Source organism: Octopus bimaculoides, chromosome 7 (genome assembly GCF_046866305.1).
Source record: "Octopus bimaculoides isolate indiv1 chromosome 7, ASM4686630v1, whole genome shotgun sequence".
Taxonomy (NCBI): Eukaryota; Metazoa; Mollusca; class Cephalopoda; order Octopoda; family Octopodidae; genus Octopus; species Octopus bimaculoides.
This window is the reverse complement of record NC_142934.1, coordinates 92,403,420-92,420,660: the sequence shown is the minus strand read 5'-3', so window position 1 is coordinate 92,420,660 and position 17,241 is coordinate 92,403,420. Positions and strand designations below refer to the sequence as shown.

The 17,241-nt window shown below is 34.9% G+C and overlaps 1 protein-coding gene across 1 annotated transcript in view; it reads left to right on the top strand.

The window, feature by feature from the left end:
• LOC106875816 (dynein regulatory complex protein 9) overlaps nucleotides 1-17,241 on the top strand; it is a 144,990-nt gene that overhangs the window by 105,096 nt on the left and 22,653 nt on the right. The window contains exons 5-6 of the mRNA XM_014924096.3: nucleotides 3,663-3,906; nucleotides 14,574-14,648. Coding sequence (XP_014779582.1) covers nucleotides 3,663-3,906; nucleotides 14,574-14,648 — 319 coding nt within the window. The remainder of the gene's footprint in view (nucleotides 1-3,662; nucleotides 3,907-14,573; nucleotides 14,649-17,241) is intronic.

The window sequence follows — 17,241 nt, the reverse complement described above, 5'->3', positions numbered from 1 at the left end:
ATATATAAAGGGCATTAACTGTGTATTAATGCCTCACGCTAGCGAGGGACTAAATAAGTAAAAAAACTATTTTTAGTAGTTTTTTTACTTATTTAGTCCCTCGATAGTGTGAGGCATTAATACACAGTTAATGCCCTTTATATAAAATTATATATATATATATATATATATACATACAGGGTGCGATGGGTAAATTGTTGCCATTCTATGTTTTTAATTTCTTTCATGTGCATTGTTTGTTTTTGATTTTGTCAACTACATAGTATAATGGGGTCAGTTGGGGACTGTTTGTGAGAAAAACAGCACCATGATGCAATTGATTCTGCCAGAAATTTGGAAATGACATGCTGTACTGGTTGGCATTCATGCCAGAAGCTCCAATACAAACAGATGGTGGACACATAGAGCAACCGTTGGCTTGCCATGTTCCTAAAACATTTACCAAGAGTGATAAAAATCAAACACCCAGTCAGCCTCATGGTGTTTGGAGTGATCACTAGTGATGGTGACATTATGCCTCCATTCATCTTCTCACATGGCCTCAGACACAACACAGAGGCCTACAACAAGTGCCTGGAGGAGGTAGTACTGCCCTGGGTCAAGAGAGGTGGCTGCTAGAAGACCCTATGTCTGGCAACAGGACTCTGCACCATGCCACACACATACACACACACACACACACACACACACACACACACACACACACACAGAGGACTTCTTTCAGTTTCCACATAACAAATCTATTCACAAGGCTTTTATTTGAAATGCCCTGCAGTAAGACTGAACCTGGAACCATGTGGTTGAATAGCAGACCCTCTACCTACACATCCAAGTCTGCACCAAGTCACAGTCGCTTGCTTTCTTCTTATGCTTCCTCTTTCCTTCTGTCTTCCGATTTCTCTATCTTCTCACAACAATTCGCGTTATACAACTTCTAGCTGTTATTAGTGTTAGTATTATTACCCTTACTTACCATCATCATCATCGTCATCAGCATCATCACCGTCGTCATCAGCATCATCACCGTCGTCGTCATCAGCATCATCACCGTCGTCGTCATCAGCATCATCACCGTCTTCGTCATCATCATCATCATCGTCGTCGCCGTCATCATCATCATCATCATCATCATCATCGTCGTCGTCGTCACCGTCATCATCATCATCAGCTTTGTCATCATCATTAGCATTGTTGTCGTCGTTGTCATCATCATCATCATTGTCATCATTGTCATCACCATCATCATCATCATCCTCATCATCATCATCATCCTCCTCATCATCATCATCGTTGTCGTCGTCATCATCATCATCGTCATCGTCATCTGATACGTTATATTTTTTCTGTTTAACACTCATTGACACATGTTAACAACTTTGAAAAGTAAATTACATCCAACTTGTATGTTTTTAATGACAGGAAACATCCACAAAATGCAACATTATCAATTTCAGTAAAAAAAAAAAAAAGAATCTTGTGAATGTGGCTGTGTGATAAGAAGCTTGCTTCCTAACAACATGGTTCTGGGTTCAGTCTCACTGTGTGGCACCTTGGGTAAGTGTCTTCTACTATAGTCTCAAGCCAACCAAAACCTTGTGAGTGGATTTGCTAGATGGAAACTGGAAGAATCCCATCATATATATATATGTGTGTGTGTGTGTTTATAATAATAATAATAATAATAATAATAATAATAATAATAATGGTTTCTGATTTAGTCAGATTTAGTCACAAAGCCAACAGTTTTGAGGGGTGCGGTCAATACCATTGGCCCCAGTACTGAAGAGATGAAAACAAAGTTGACCTCAGTGGGCTTTGAACTCAGAACATAAGGAGTTAGAAGAAACATGACAAGGCATTTTTTTCTGATGTTCTAATGATTCTGCCAACTCGTTAAATAATCATCCTTTCTGCCTAAGACATAAAGCCTGGAATTTTAGGGGGCGTGGGTAGTCAATTACATCGACACCCAGTACGCAACAGGTATTTAATTGATGATTAACCCCCAAAAGGATGAAAAGCAAAACTGACCTCGGCAGAAATTGAACTCGGAATGTAAAGACAGACGAAATGCTCCTGAGCATTTTGCCTGGAATGCTAACGATTCCGCCAATTTGCCAAATAATGATGATGATGTTGATGATGATGATGATGATGTGGTGGTGGTGGTGGTGGTGGTGGTGGTGGTGATGATGCAGCAGCAGCAGCAAAGATTAATTCCTTACTCATATACAGAGCATCCATTCATGGCTATTGGCCGTCATAGGAACAATACCTTTCATGATTCTTCATTCTACTAATTTGATTTGCCACCCAACTAAATTTATTCGCTGATATTACTCTGATCATTAATTTAAATTTTCCAGACTATTAACATCACCTACCAATGTTTTTTTTTCTTTTTTTTCTGTGTTCCTCACCGTTTCAATTGGTTTAATCTCCAATCATCTTCTGATATATGAACTACTTGAGTGTTCTTAAATTCTTTATAGTATGACCCCTTAGTGGCTACTGTTGTTGATTAATATCCTCTTGAGAGAGGGACCATAATTGGTAAATTCTTTGATCAGTTGCACTGATCAAAGCTTGTTAGTCTTGTCATATTAGATAGTTGTTACTCTGTCACCAGTGGAAGAAAGTATGGCAGTCTGATGTTTGAGTTGCCAATTATTACCATTCCTTCATTCTTTTTCACGTTGCCTCCATAATTTGGAAGTTTTGGGTTCATACTGAATGGTGATTATGTGTCTAAATTTCTGCGATGAGTTATTGCAAAACATTGTGTTAAAACATAAAAGTGCGACAGAGATGAAGAGGAGGTTAATATTCCTCAAATTATTGATTTGTCATGTTTATGACATTTTAGCCATTACCTTAGTTCCAGACCTTTCCTGGAGATAATTTGATTGCCATTCACATGATAGGATTTATTTATTACCAGTGGAATCATCCTATTTTCCGGTTCCATGCCATATTATAACTAATTCATAAAAAGATTCTATGATGCCAAAGTTAATGCTTCTCTCTTTTTCAGGAAACTTTTTTTATTGTCAAAGATTTCTACAAGATAGTCTCATGGAACTTGGCTATTTGCAGAAATCTCTTGGAAAATAAAAATATAATTGCTAATTGTAGATGTTTGTGATAAAAAGAAATTAAATGTTAACAAGGCAATGGTGTGGCCGAGTGGTAAGAGGTTTGGCCTCCCCAGCTACATGGTTCCTAGTTCAGCTCCACTCATGGTACCTTGAGCAAGGTACTATGGTACCTTCTACTATAGCCTTAGGCTGACCAAAGCCCTGTGAGTGGGTTTGCAAGATGGAAACTGAAAGAAGACTGTTGTACACACACACACATATATATACATATGTGTGTGTGTGTGTGTGTGTGTGTGTTTGTTCACCACTACACCACTTGATAACTAATGTTGGGTTGTTTATGCCCCTGCGACTTAACAGTTTGGCAATAGAGACTAATAGAATAAGTGTCAGATTTAAAATAAGTGCTGGGGTCGATTTGTCCAACTAAAATTTCTTCGAGGTAGTGCCCCAGCCTGGCCACAGTCTAATAACTGAAACAAGTAAAAAATGAAAGATAAATTTGTTATAATATTGTATGATTATTTTATTTGAGCTTTTTTTTTTCTTTTCTTTTCTGTGAAGGGAACAGAGCAGTCATCAGAGACTGAAGGAATTGATGAAGCTTGTGGCCGAGGTTACTGAAGAAAAAGAACGGGAGATCCAGAATCGAAATGAGATGATTGCTTACCTAAAAGACCAAATCCAAGAAATGAAGGCAAAAACTGGAATGGAAAGTAAATATGTGAACAAATGTTCAAAACTCAGTGTGACACAGACACAGAAAATTTGTCACATGGCTGAGCAACATATTAGAAAAGACATCGATGTGAGTTTATATAATTTTATTTATTTAATATTTTATCATCTGTTTTGCCATGCTGGTATGGATTGGATGGGAATTGGTTTTGAAGTAGGATTCTTAGGTTGGATGCTCTTCCTGTCACCAACCCTCACTTGTTTTTCAGGGAATTTCATATTTCAAATGTCTTTGAAAAGGTAGAATGATTGGTATTAATGTCAACACAGAATGCAATCATCATCATCATCATCATCATCATTGTCTGAGACTCCTTATTATTTTATGATTAAAAATTCTGAAATTCTAAAGTATTTGTGTTTAAAACTTTCCATCATAACTTATGATATTTGTCTAGACCTTGTGTGGTTGTTGTAAATGAGTGTCCCTGTCATACAAGCAGTGTCATCCATTTCCAATGTTCAGCAAACACAAGTCTGGCCATGGTGGTGACCATCAGCTGACCATACAGGCAAGTCTCCTTTTTTCCTTGCCACTAATGTTTAAGGAAAAGAAAGGCTTCTACAACTTGGCACCAGTCTTGTTGTAAGGGCTGCCACCACAGTGTACAGAGCTGGAACAGATACTTCAGAACCTTTTTGCCATTCCATCACCCAAGACTGACTGGTACTTTATTCTTTTGAACCTCAAAAGTATAAAAGGCACCATTGTCAGGATTTCAACTTAGGTCTCAGAGAACTGGAGCAAATACTGTATGGCATTCTATCTAATGTTCAAACAAACCTGCCAATTTGTGAGTCATTGAAACAAATTCTCAAATAAGATGGATCTTTCACCTGCTCAATGTTATAAGATCAGAGTTAAGAACCAGTCCATAAAAATCCTTAAGGTTTAACATTTTAGCATTTAAACCTGCTATTTCTGGCCCAAATATTCTACCTGTTTTAAGTCAAAATTGACCAGATCTGGCCTCTCACACCTACCCTACATTGTCATTCTAAAAATATACAATCATATTATTGAAATCTCAAAGCTCCAAGATAATACATAATTAATTCAAAACTGTGAATAAATAAGCATTACATTTGACAGAAAGAAATCTGAATTCTAAAGAAGAGTCAAGAGACATTTTAGAGATTGTTCTGGGCAAGTCACATAAATCTGCTTGTCTTAGTGTTCAGTTTCTCTTCTACTCCTGACCACATTGGGCAGTAAGTTGATGCCACTGGTTTCTGTTGGTTGCAGTTTTCTCTGCATCTGGCTCTTGTGATATTGGCCCCTCTCATGTAGATTATGAATGTTCTGTGCCCTGTACATTTTGGTCATCCTCTCTTTCTTTTTCCCCTCCAGCAGTGTCCGTTTGAAAGCTGTCTTACAATGGTGTTGTTCTAGTGGCCAATGTATGTGACTAACTAGTTTTAATTTTCATTCTGTGATGATTTCGCTAAGCGGCCTTGTATTGGCTTTCTTCAGAATGCCTTCTTTGGCTATATGGTCTTGCCTGTACATTCTTTGAACCTTTCTCAAGCATCTTTGATGGAATGCACCTAGCTTTCTGTCTTAGCATTCTTGGGTTGAATAACAAGTTCTAATCGTTGTTTGTCATTTTGATTTGTTGACAAATAAAATGTAATGCCATCCAGATTTGATAATAATTTCCTTAACAACATAAATAATTCTTTAAACATGTTCAGTGATACTAGAATGGAAAACATGAATATAAAATGGTTTGCTGCTCTCATATTTGAATGTAACCTTAAGGTGCTCTGATTTTCTTTTTACCTTTTAATCAATAAAGTATTATTAGCTTCACAGCTGGACTTCTTTGCAACAGAATCTATATTACAGAAAGAGATTGAAAAATAAATTAAAAATACTATGCTTAACTTATATTTCTCCAATATTTTAAATGTCTTGTGAATTCCATTTTATGGCGGTTCCTCATCAAATCAATTTTTTAGAATCATTAAAATTTCTATTTTCAATTTGCAGTGTGCCTATTATTATTATTATTATTATTATTATTATTTGTATTTCATTCCATGGAAGGAAGCTAGAGGAAGAAAATGTATCTGTTGTCTTGGAATTTTACAAATTTTCAATCTGTGGCTTCAATTTAATGATAATGGGGAAAATATTTTTATTAGTAAATCAACACAAAATTACAAAACTATTAAAAAGAAACCCTGTATATGGTATTTTTAACTTGCTAAAAATAACAGCCAAATCTTCAACCCTACACAATTATACCACATAACTTACAAAAAGAACACATTAGATAATGTAAGTAATGTGTGAATATTAAAATGGATGGTCAAGGTTGGAATAACTTTGATCATATGAGTCCAGGCTTGTTTCAACAAGTTTGACTCAGGGCTAAATAACAACGATTAAAGAAACCAAATTTTTTTTTTTTAGAGAAATAACAAGCTGTGTATCATACTTAATGCAGATACATCGTTAAAAGCCTAATTAATTGTGGTATTCATCCCAGGATAATATCTTTTGTAGACTTACAGTGTTAAATAACTGAAAAATATATCAATGATAAATGACAGCAATAATTAGATGGATGCTGTGTTGAAGAATTAGAAGTCAGGAGATCATAATGGTGTTCTGGAGGATATTTATTTCAGTTTCCATTTATCGAATCCCTTCACAAGGCTTTGGTTGGACCAGAGTTATAGTAGAAGATGCTTGCCCAAAGTTCCACACAGTGGGACTGAACCTGGAACCATGTTGTTGGGAAGCAATAATCACCATTTAAAGTATGACATTCTAATCATTTGAAACCTGTACTAGCACCACCAGCACCACCACACCAATCTCGATTGATTCAAATAGGATTAAAGTGAATAAAGAATTTAGTGCCTCTGAAAATATTAAGGGAAAGGACATTAAAAATGACCAAAAGGCCCAAAGGGCTCATAATATATAATATTAAATTGATGACAATTTACTTCCTCACCTTTCATGAGAACGCTAATGTATCACATGCTACATTAGAAGGTAACTCTTGAATCTGTTCTCAACAGCTAAGGATTTAGGGGAATCCTTAGAAGAGAGAACAGTATCTATAGCCCCTTTTAAGCCATTTGTGTACTGCTGCTTCCCCCCACTCTCAGATTGATGAAGGAGCTTACGGATTGAATCTACAGCAGCATCTGTGTACAGAGACACAGCAAAACACTTGTAACAAAATTGAACTGAAGTCTCAAGAAGAAAAGGAAGAAAATGGAGGAAGATGAAGAAGAGGAAGAAGCTATGAAGCTGTAGAAGAAAAATGAAGAATGAAGAAGATATATGGAACAAATTTATCATCTAAAAGAAAACAATTATAGATACAAATATTATCCAGCTACTCATTCGTTTAAGAAAAATTACCAATAGGTGATGATTTCTCACATATATTAATTTCAGATGAGGTGAAGAAAAAAAAAGAACAATTACAAAAATATGAAAATATAGATGCATCAACATTTTTCTGCAGTATTTTTTCCCCTCAATCATATTGTGTGTAAAAATATGTGTTTATAAAGATGTATGTGTGTACAATTAGGGTGACAATGATAATCATATGCTATATATATATACATATATACATATATATATATATATATATATCAAATGTTATTATTAAGTTTGAAAACAGAGAGATGCAATGGGTACAAATTAATTAATTAATTATCATCTTCACATACAATTGTTTCATTTCACATCCAGCTTAAGCTACAAAACTCATTTAAATATATAACCTTGCATTTCAAAATACCTTGGGTGGAAAATCATCAGGGCATGAAAAAGGGACAATACAAGGATTACATTATGATCTTTTGGAATACTCCAATAGACTCCAATAATAATATTTGATATTTTATGAAATTTCTCTCTCTCTCTCTCTCTCTCTCTCTCTCTCTATATATATATATATATATATATATATATATATATATATATATGGACAAGTGATGGAATGGACAGGTGGCAGTGCGGCCAGATGAAAGTATAGCCAAGCAAAGAAACGGTAAGAGTTAATCACAGACTAGAAGACTTCATGAAGGAGGAGGAGGAGGAGATAGTAAACGACAGCAATGATTAGTAAGATGCGGTACTGAAGAAGATTTCTCCAAACTATGACATCTTGTTGATTATATCAAATAGGTTCAGACCAATTAATCTATGAAATTAGCGATTATATACACTTTACTTTCCTTTCTTCCTATCACATGCGGATGACAGGTGACTTGAAAGCCACTCAGGCATAAACATACAGGTTAATTCAGTCCACCATATCACATTAAATTTGATGTTCATAACTTAGAGCAAACTTTAGTATGTGAATAGTAATTAGCTTTAATGTAAATAGTTAAGATCTTAGACATAAATATCGTTGGAAAGATTTACAATTATGACCTAAGACTGAAGGAAACTAAGGACAGAACATAACTGGGGAGGTTAGTTTTTCTCTCAGCCTATAAAAGATTTATGAACCGACCAGTTGTATATTCCGCAATTTGAGTTTCTTATGTGAAACCTCTGCTAGTTGCAAACTGCAATATTAAAAAAAATTATCACAGCAATATATTATAATATTGAGACAAATTATATTTCTGTTACACATGTTAAGAAAATAATGTCTCATAACTTAAAATTAAAATAACTGAAAGTTAGAAGACAATGCAAGGATTAGGAACATTAAAAACTTGTAAACACCAAACACCAAAAGTTAATTAAAAACTGTTAAATTAGCCCAACTGAACCTAACGGATGCTGCTTAGGTCCACATCAGATCAGTTAAGATCATAGGAACTCCAATTGTGGCTGAAGTTCCCTCGACATTTGTTCTCTTTTGTGGAGACATAAAACACATCTTGTCACTTGCTTTGAAAATATTGAAAATATCAGGACTTTGTGCCTACTGGGGAAAAGGAAAAAGAATTATATAGTGATCCGCAGAATTGGTAGAGATGAACCATTTCCTTACTATAGTGAGAATTTATGCAAAAAAACAAAAGACGAAGACTGGTGTGTAAACAACAAACAGATGTATTAGTTTAATGCTTGGGAAAGTGAGAAAGTCTTTTACGTTTTGAGTCTATGCTCTTTGACAAAAAGGAACACAGAAATACATTGTACGGATTGAGAGAAAACAGAGTAAGAAGAAACAACAATAGGAAAAAGCATTGAAGTGTTTTCTCATCAAAGGAAGAGTCCAGTGTAATCCATGGGTAGGAGAGGTGCACCTGAAGTGTAGGAGTCTGTGTGTAGGAGAGTAGAAGGTCTAGGTAGAACAATCCAGGAAAGGTTCGAAGTGTTATGAGGTAGAGACAGGATTAAACTGGTGTGACCACATGAGTGTATGATATATTGTGAGAATTTACAGAAAAAACAAAAGATGAAGACGGGTGTGTAAACAACAAACAGGATGCCTATGTACAGCTATGTGGACTGAGCCAACAAGAGCTAAGTATCTCAGTTGTTAAACGCTAATAAGTTTGCAAAGAGAAAAATACTTCTACTTCAAGAACTATTTATTTTCCTCTGTATTCTTCCCCTTTTATAGTGGTAGAATTTACACACACATACGCATACGTATATAAAAACATACATATATACACATACATACGTGCATATTTACACACACACGCACACACACGTGTACATAAAAACATACATGTATATACACACACATACATGCATATTTACACACACACATACGTACATAAAAACATACATATATATATATATACACACACGTACATGCATATTTACACACCCACACACACATACACACACACATGAAAATACATATGTATCTGAAGAAAATTTAAAAAAAAAATTAACTATTTAAAAAAAATTCAGTGTAACAGAATAACATAAACCTTTTGGAAGGAAGTTTTATATATGTGTATGTGTGTGTGTGTGTGTATGTGTGTGTGTGTGTGTATGTGTGTGTGTGTATGTGTGTGTGTGTGTATATTGTATATATATATATATATATATATATATATATATATACATGTATGTATATTCCATTAGCATATTTCCAATGCTTAGCTCTGCTAACATTTTTCAGAAATTGTTGCAGTTCAGGGAAGATAATGGCGGTGGAACAAATAAATACATGTTTTGAAATAACTCGAGGCTATTCTGAGACATTCTAATTGAAAATTATAGACTCAGTTCGTTAGAAAATTTATTTCTAGTTTTGTCAAAAATCATCTTTATGACATGTTTCTAAATTGAATATGATTATGAAAGAGAGAGCGATAGAGAGATAGAAAGAAAGGGAGAGATAAAAAGAAAGAGAGAGAGAAAAAAAAGGGGCTAGAGAAGAGAGAGAGAGAGAAAGAGAACGTGTCACTAAAACTATATGCATTTGCACATTGCATTGTATGAAGTTGCATTTTGCATACATCATTATAAAATCTAGCATTACTAACCAACCTAGCATTATGTGAAGTCACATCTATGTACATCATTATATCAGCTTGCATTAACATGGCATTATAAGAAGTGGCAACATTATACAGAATTATATAAGCTTACATCAACATGCTATTATACAAAGTTCCATCAATGTGCATCATTCTATAAAGTTGGCATTATATCAGGTTACAATTACCAGATATTTTAAAGGAAGTCAGATTATTAAAGATTTTATTAAGTAAACATTAAGGATTTCTTGAAAGGGAAGCTAGAACTGGGTTCCATTCAATATCTACTTGAAACATAAATCAAAAAGAATGAATCTTTCATTTTATAGCAGTTACACATTATGTAGCTACATGTCTTATATGCTAAAATATACATTATATATATATATGTATTTATATTTATATATATATATATATATATATATATATATATACATACATACATACATACACACACACATTATATATATATATATATATATATATATATATACATAATTGTGTATTTGTATGTATATTTATATCATCATCATCATCATCATCATCGTCATCATTTATTGTCTGCTTTCCATGCTGGCACGGGTTGGACATTTGACCGGATCTGGCAAACTGCCAGACTGCCTTGACCTGCAGAGTCAGATATTTTGCAGAATCTATAGTTGAATGCCCTTCTTAATGCTAATCCCTTTACAGAGTGTACTGAGTGCTCTTTATAGTGCACCAGCACTAGTGAGGTCACTAAGTACCTTGCAAGACAGAAAAAGAATAGGAAAAAAAGAAAGAGCTCCCAGGAGTGGCTGTGTGGTAAGTAGCTTGCTTACCAGCCACAAGGTTCTGGGTTCAGTCCCACTGCATGACACCTTGGGAAGTGTCTTCTACTATAGCCTCAGGATTTGGTAGATGGAAACTGAAGGTAGCACATTGTATATATATATATATATATATATATATATATATATATATATATATATATATATATATATATATATATGTATGTATGTATGTATGTATATGTATGTGTGTGTATATATTTGTGTGTCTATGTTTGTACTCCAACAGCGCTTGACAACTGGTGTGTTTATGTCCCCATAACTTAGCGGTTCAGCAAAAGAGGCTGATAGAATAAGTACTAGGCTTACAAAGAATAAGTCCTGGGGTCGATTCGCCCGACTAAAGGTGGTGCTCCAGCATGGCCGCAGTCACATGACTGAAACAAGTAATAGAATTAAAAAAAAAAGAATTGATGAGAAGAAGGTATTTGAGCGACTTATCGTCTCTCACTTTCACTGACACAGGCATTTTGTGATTGAATATTTGCAGCTTTGTTTTCTTTGTGTTACAGTACAATCCTACCTTCCCTGATTCCTGCTCTAATCTACTCAGCACCTCCTGTGCTTGATCTGTCCTCTCTGCTAGTAATGCCAGGTCATCAGTATAGTCTAGGTCAGTTACTGTTACTGCTTGATGCCGTCTACTTCTTTGCCTATGCAGTTTGAATCCCAGTTCTTCTTCCTTGCCCTCATACATTCTACGCATTATATAGCCCAGAATGATGGTGAAGAGATAAGGTGCTAGCATGTGGCCTTGTAATACTCTGACTTTGACTTCAAACTATTCCATCTCTCCACCAGGAGTTATGATCTTCGCTCTGGTTTTCTCATACAGCTTACTTATTGCTCTTTTAATTCTTCTTGGAATATCATATGCTTTAAGTATCTTCATCATACTTCTTTGTACTGAATCAAAATCCTTTTTAAAGTCTCCATAGATAATGATAGCCTTCCTGTTATGGCCTATCTCTGGAAAGTGTCAGAAGTGGAGGTCAGAGAACTTCTATTTCATCAAACCCAATTTTTGGCCTCTTAATTCCCCCAGTTGTAATCCCATGGATTAATAAGTGTGAGATGCAATTTGGAAAGGCAGCAACCTTCTGCCTTCAACACCAAGACCAAGCTGGTGGCTAAAACCAAGGAAGTGTTTGAAGATCTTTCCAGTGACACACTGAGGAATGCATGTGTCAGGTTCCAGAGCTGTCTTCAGGCCATGGTGGAAGTTGAGGGCTGCTATTTTGAGTAAACTGATATTTTTTGATTATTTAAAATACTTTTATTTTGGGATATTTTTGCATGCAAACTGTTAAATTTAGCCTCCAAATCCTGTCAGTTTCTCTGAATCAAATTTCTCTCATAGAACATTGGTCGAGGTGTCATACAACGAGACAAAACCTGACATCACAAGGTTGCAGAGTGAACTTGACAACTATACAACCAAGACCACACCTCCTGTCCTATCACATATATACAGACATGTGTGTTTGTTTGTTTGTTTGTTTTGAACATGTGTATCAGTGAAAGATGAAAACATAGACACAAGGACAGTAAAAAAAAGAGGTACTTCAACATAAGAAAACCCTGTATGCAGTTTGTTCCACCGGCTTGCACATACAGTCCCTTGTTACTCCTGCTTTCAAAAATACTGTGAACCAGTGATAGGCTTATCAGAAACCTGCAACCAATCATTCTGTCTTTCACTACATGCCATATACGGTAGAAAAAGAATGTTTCTTTGAAAATGTTTATTTATGATAACATTTGTATGTTTTCTTTTACCTTTTCAGCATATATTGCCACAAGTATAATGAAATGTGTAATCAAATATACACCCTTTGTGATTACCATATACATACATACATGCATACATATATACATGCAAATATATATATATATATATATATATGTATGTATATCATCATCGTCATCATCATTATTTAACATCTTTTTTTCCATACTGGAATGGCATATACATACACACATACACATGCATATTTGTATATATATGTACATGATAATAATAGCAATAATAATAATAATAATAATAATAATAATAATAATATTGATTATAATAGTAATACCCAAAATACCTGATAGTATATACATAATTAGATGTATATATATATGTATGTGTGTGTGTATGCGTGTGTGTTTGTGTGTTTGTATGTATGTATATATATATATATATGTATATATATATATATATATATATATATATATATATACACATGTGTATTTGTGTGTATATCTATCACATGGAGTAATTTAAAATCTTTGTCATATATTTTTAAAAAATGGGGTTTGATTTTTTTTCTATTTCACATATTTTGTACACAGACCATTTTTAAAAAAATGTTTCTGTTACATTAAATAAATAAATAATTCTTTTTTTTTTTTAAAATGACTTTCCTTTTTTTTTAATATTTTCCTCTCAAATTACCATCACAGGTGTGTGTCCCAAACTGTATTGTTTATACTTTTAATATTTTCATATTTTCTGCCTGTAAAAGTAGCAACCGTTAGCATGCCAGGCAAAATGCTTGGTAGCATTTCATCTGTATGAGTCCAAATTGCTCTGAGGTTGACTCTGACTTCAAACTGGGCTGAGGTTGACTCTGAGTTCAAATTGCACTGGGGTTGACTCTATCTTTCATCCTTTCAGAGTTGATATAAACTAAGTACCAGTTGAGCACTGGGGTCAATATAATTGACTTTTTCCCCTCCCCCAAAATTGCTGGCCTAGTGCCAAACTTTGAAACCCTTATTTTCTACCTGTAAGGTGATAGGTTGGCAGAATCATTTGCATGCTGGGCAAAATGCTTAATGACATTTTGTCTGTCCATCCGTTCTGAGTTCAAATTCCACCAAATTCGACTTTGCCTTTCATCCTTCCAGGGTCGATAAAATAAGTACCAGTTGCATACTGGGGTCGAACTTGTTGGCCTTGTGCCAGACTTTGAAACTAATATTTCAATATTTTCCAAGGCAGCAAGCTAGCAGAATCATTACTATGCTGGGCAAAATGCTTAGCAGTGTTTCTTCCAGCTTCAGGGTTCAAATACCACCAGGGTTGACTTTGCCTTTCATCCTATCCAGGGTCAATAAAATAACTACCAGCTGAGCACTGGGGATCGATATAATTGGTTTATTTCCTCCCACCAAATCACTGGCCTTCTGTCAAAATTTGAAACCAAAATTTTAATATTTCCTACCTGTTCCACATCAATGAGCAAGTCTGCTTCTCCAGAGTGTACATCTTCAGTAGGGTATTATGAAACAGCAGAGTGTTAATTAATTAATTAATTAATTAATTAATTAATTATATCATGCAATTGTCTTCATTTAAAGTCAGGAGGACAAGGACTGAGAAAGAAAAGAGAAAGAAGAATGAAGATTGTGTCACTTAATTTTAGAAATAAATACAAAAACAATTCTGAAAATATCCATTCCATTTTGTTTTTATTTGTAGAACGTTGAAATTCACCTTGACTTAGAAACCAGAGTGAATGCAGAAATTGTTCAATACCTTGGAAAACTACAAATGGTAATGATCTTGATCAAATTTGTATTTACTTATTTTTTTTTTGTTTTACTGTTTTACTTTTGTAGTAAAGATTGTTTGCCAACATAACATGGCAGTCCTGGTTTAGGACGAATGTTGCTGTAATTTAGCCCCAGGAGACATTGTCTCCAGCTGGCTATATGGCACGATCTGTGTCCTTATATTTTTGAACAAGGGAATCTAGCACCACCACTCAGCTCAAAACAATATCTCTGTATCGCGATTTCCGGGTTATGCACAGATATTGTTCTGAGCTGAGTGGTGAGGTGCTAGATTCCCTTGTTTGAAAATATAAGGACACAGATCATGCCGTATAGCCAGCTGGAGACCATGTCTCCTGGGGCTAAATTACAGCAACATTCATCCTAAACCAGGACTGCCATGTTATGTTGGCAGACAATCTTTACTACAAAGTACTGTTGCTGAATATCTCTCATTTTGAGATTTAAAAATAGTAATTTTCTGTTTTACTTTTGTTTTACTGTGTGATCATACATGCATATGTGCACACACACACACACACACACACAAACACATGTACTTATGCACACATATACACACATGCATGCACATATATACACTCACACATATGTATACACACACACATGTATACATGCATACATTGATACATTGATACATATGTATTTATGTACACATGTGCATGCATCATGCAATCATGCATGCATGCATTCATCCATCCATGTACACACACACATACACGCACACACACACACACACACACACATATATATGACTCAAAATTATACAAAAAACAAAAATGACAAAAGACAGAGACAGGTGAGAGAACAACAAACATGTAGTTTGATGTTCAGGAAAAACGACGTTTTGAGCCTCTGCTCCTCTACAGACATGAATGCATACATACACACACATATATATCATCATCCTCATCATCATCATCATCATTGTTTAACGTCCGTTTTCCATGCTGGCACGGGTTGGACGGTTCAACTGGGGTCTGGGAAGCCAAGAGGTTGTACCAGGCTCCAGTCTGATCTGGCAGTATTTCTACAGCTGGATGCCCTTCCTAATGCCAACGACTCCGAGAGTGTAGTGGGTGCTTTTTTACGTGTCACCAGCATGAGGGCCAGTCAGGCAGTTCTGGCAACAACTGCGCTCAAATGGTGCTTTTTTATGTGCCACTGGCACAGGAGCCAGAGGGGCCTGGCATCGGTCATGATCAGATGGTGCTTTTTATGTGCTGCCAACATGGAAGCCAGTCAAGGTGGCACTGGCATCAACCACATTCAGGTGGTGCTTTTTATGTGCCACCGGCACGGGAACCACAATTACAATTTCCATTTGATTGTGATTTGATTTGATGTTGATATACTTGACTCAATAGGTCTCCTCAAGCACAGCATGTCACCCTACGATCCAAGGAACTTTTGAGTGGGCTGGTTATGTGACACTGCATGCATGCATGCACTTATACACACACACACATGACTCCTGTTGCAGTATCTGTCTACCAAATTCTGCTCCAAAGATATTGATCAACCTGACAGTAAAGTAGAAAACACTTGCCCAATATGCTTTACTGAAGGAAGGATTGAACCTAAATCCATTTGCTTGTTAAGCAAACATCTTAACCATACACCCACACAGCCATGACTGTGATTATAAAGGTTTTTCTTTCTATTTTTTTTTTTTTTTGCCTTTGAGCAAAGATAACTTCGATCAGTAAGCAAATAGTGTGGCCTTTGAACTAGTTCCTGGTATTGGAACTTCAGGAATATTTGGGTCTCAAAAGAAACCAAAAGTCTTATAAGGTGTCAAAGAATTCCATTTTCACTAACTTAATTATGAAAAGTTTCCAGAGAATTTCTGCAGACACTTGCTTTATTCTTTGGCTGAAATATTTTCTACAGTTTTATTTTCGATTTTCATTGAGAAACCAAACTTTAATTGAGTCATTACAAAAGCATAATTTAATTAAATACATAATAATTTTTATTTCAATTAACTAAAAATAAGAAAAAATATATTTTAAATTATTGAAAATATTAGAGAGAAATCTCTTGTGTTGTATTGAAAAGAAAGTCTAAATCGTTTTTTTTCCTTTTTTGTTTTGTTTAGAAAACTATTCTATATAAAAATTTTACATAGTAACACTATAACTATTTCGCCTACCTATTCAGTAACCAATAGCAACATTATGCTCTATTTCAAACCTACATTCTTCAAATTCTATAGTTTCTTCACCTATAGAAATTGCGAGTTTTGTTCAATTCCTACTGATTTATGAGTATGAACTGAAAAAATTCCTGTGAATGAATAGATCCAATTTTAGTTCATAATATAGATATAACCTATTTCAATCAGATGCATTCTTAGCTAAACTGAAACTACCATTTTTTTTGTTTTTTTTTTTGTTTTGTTTTGCAATAACCTCACCCTCTCAGTTCCTGCTCTTAGAAATCCTACTCCAAATGTTAGCAGTGTTATTGTTGCTCTCCCATGGGCTGTGCAATTCTATGAACAAACAGATGGTGCTACTGACCTTTCCACTGCACAAAAAAAAAAAACCTTTTAAAAACTGCTTTTTAAAAAA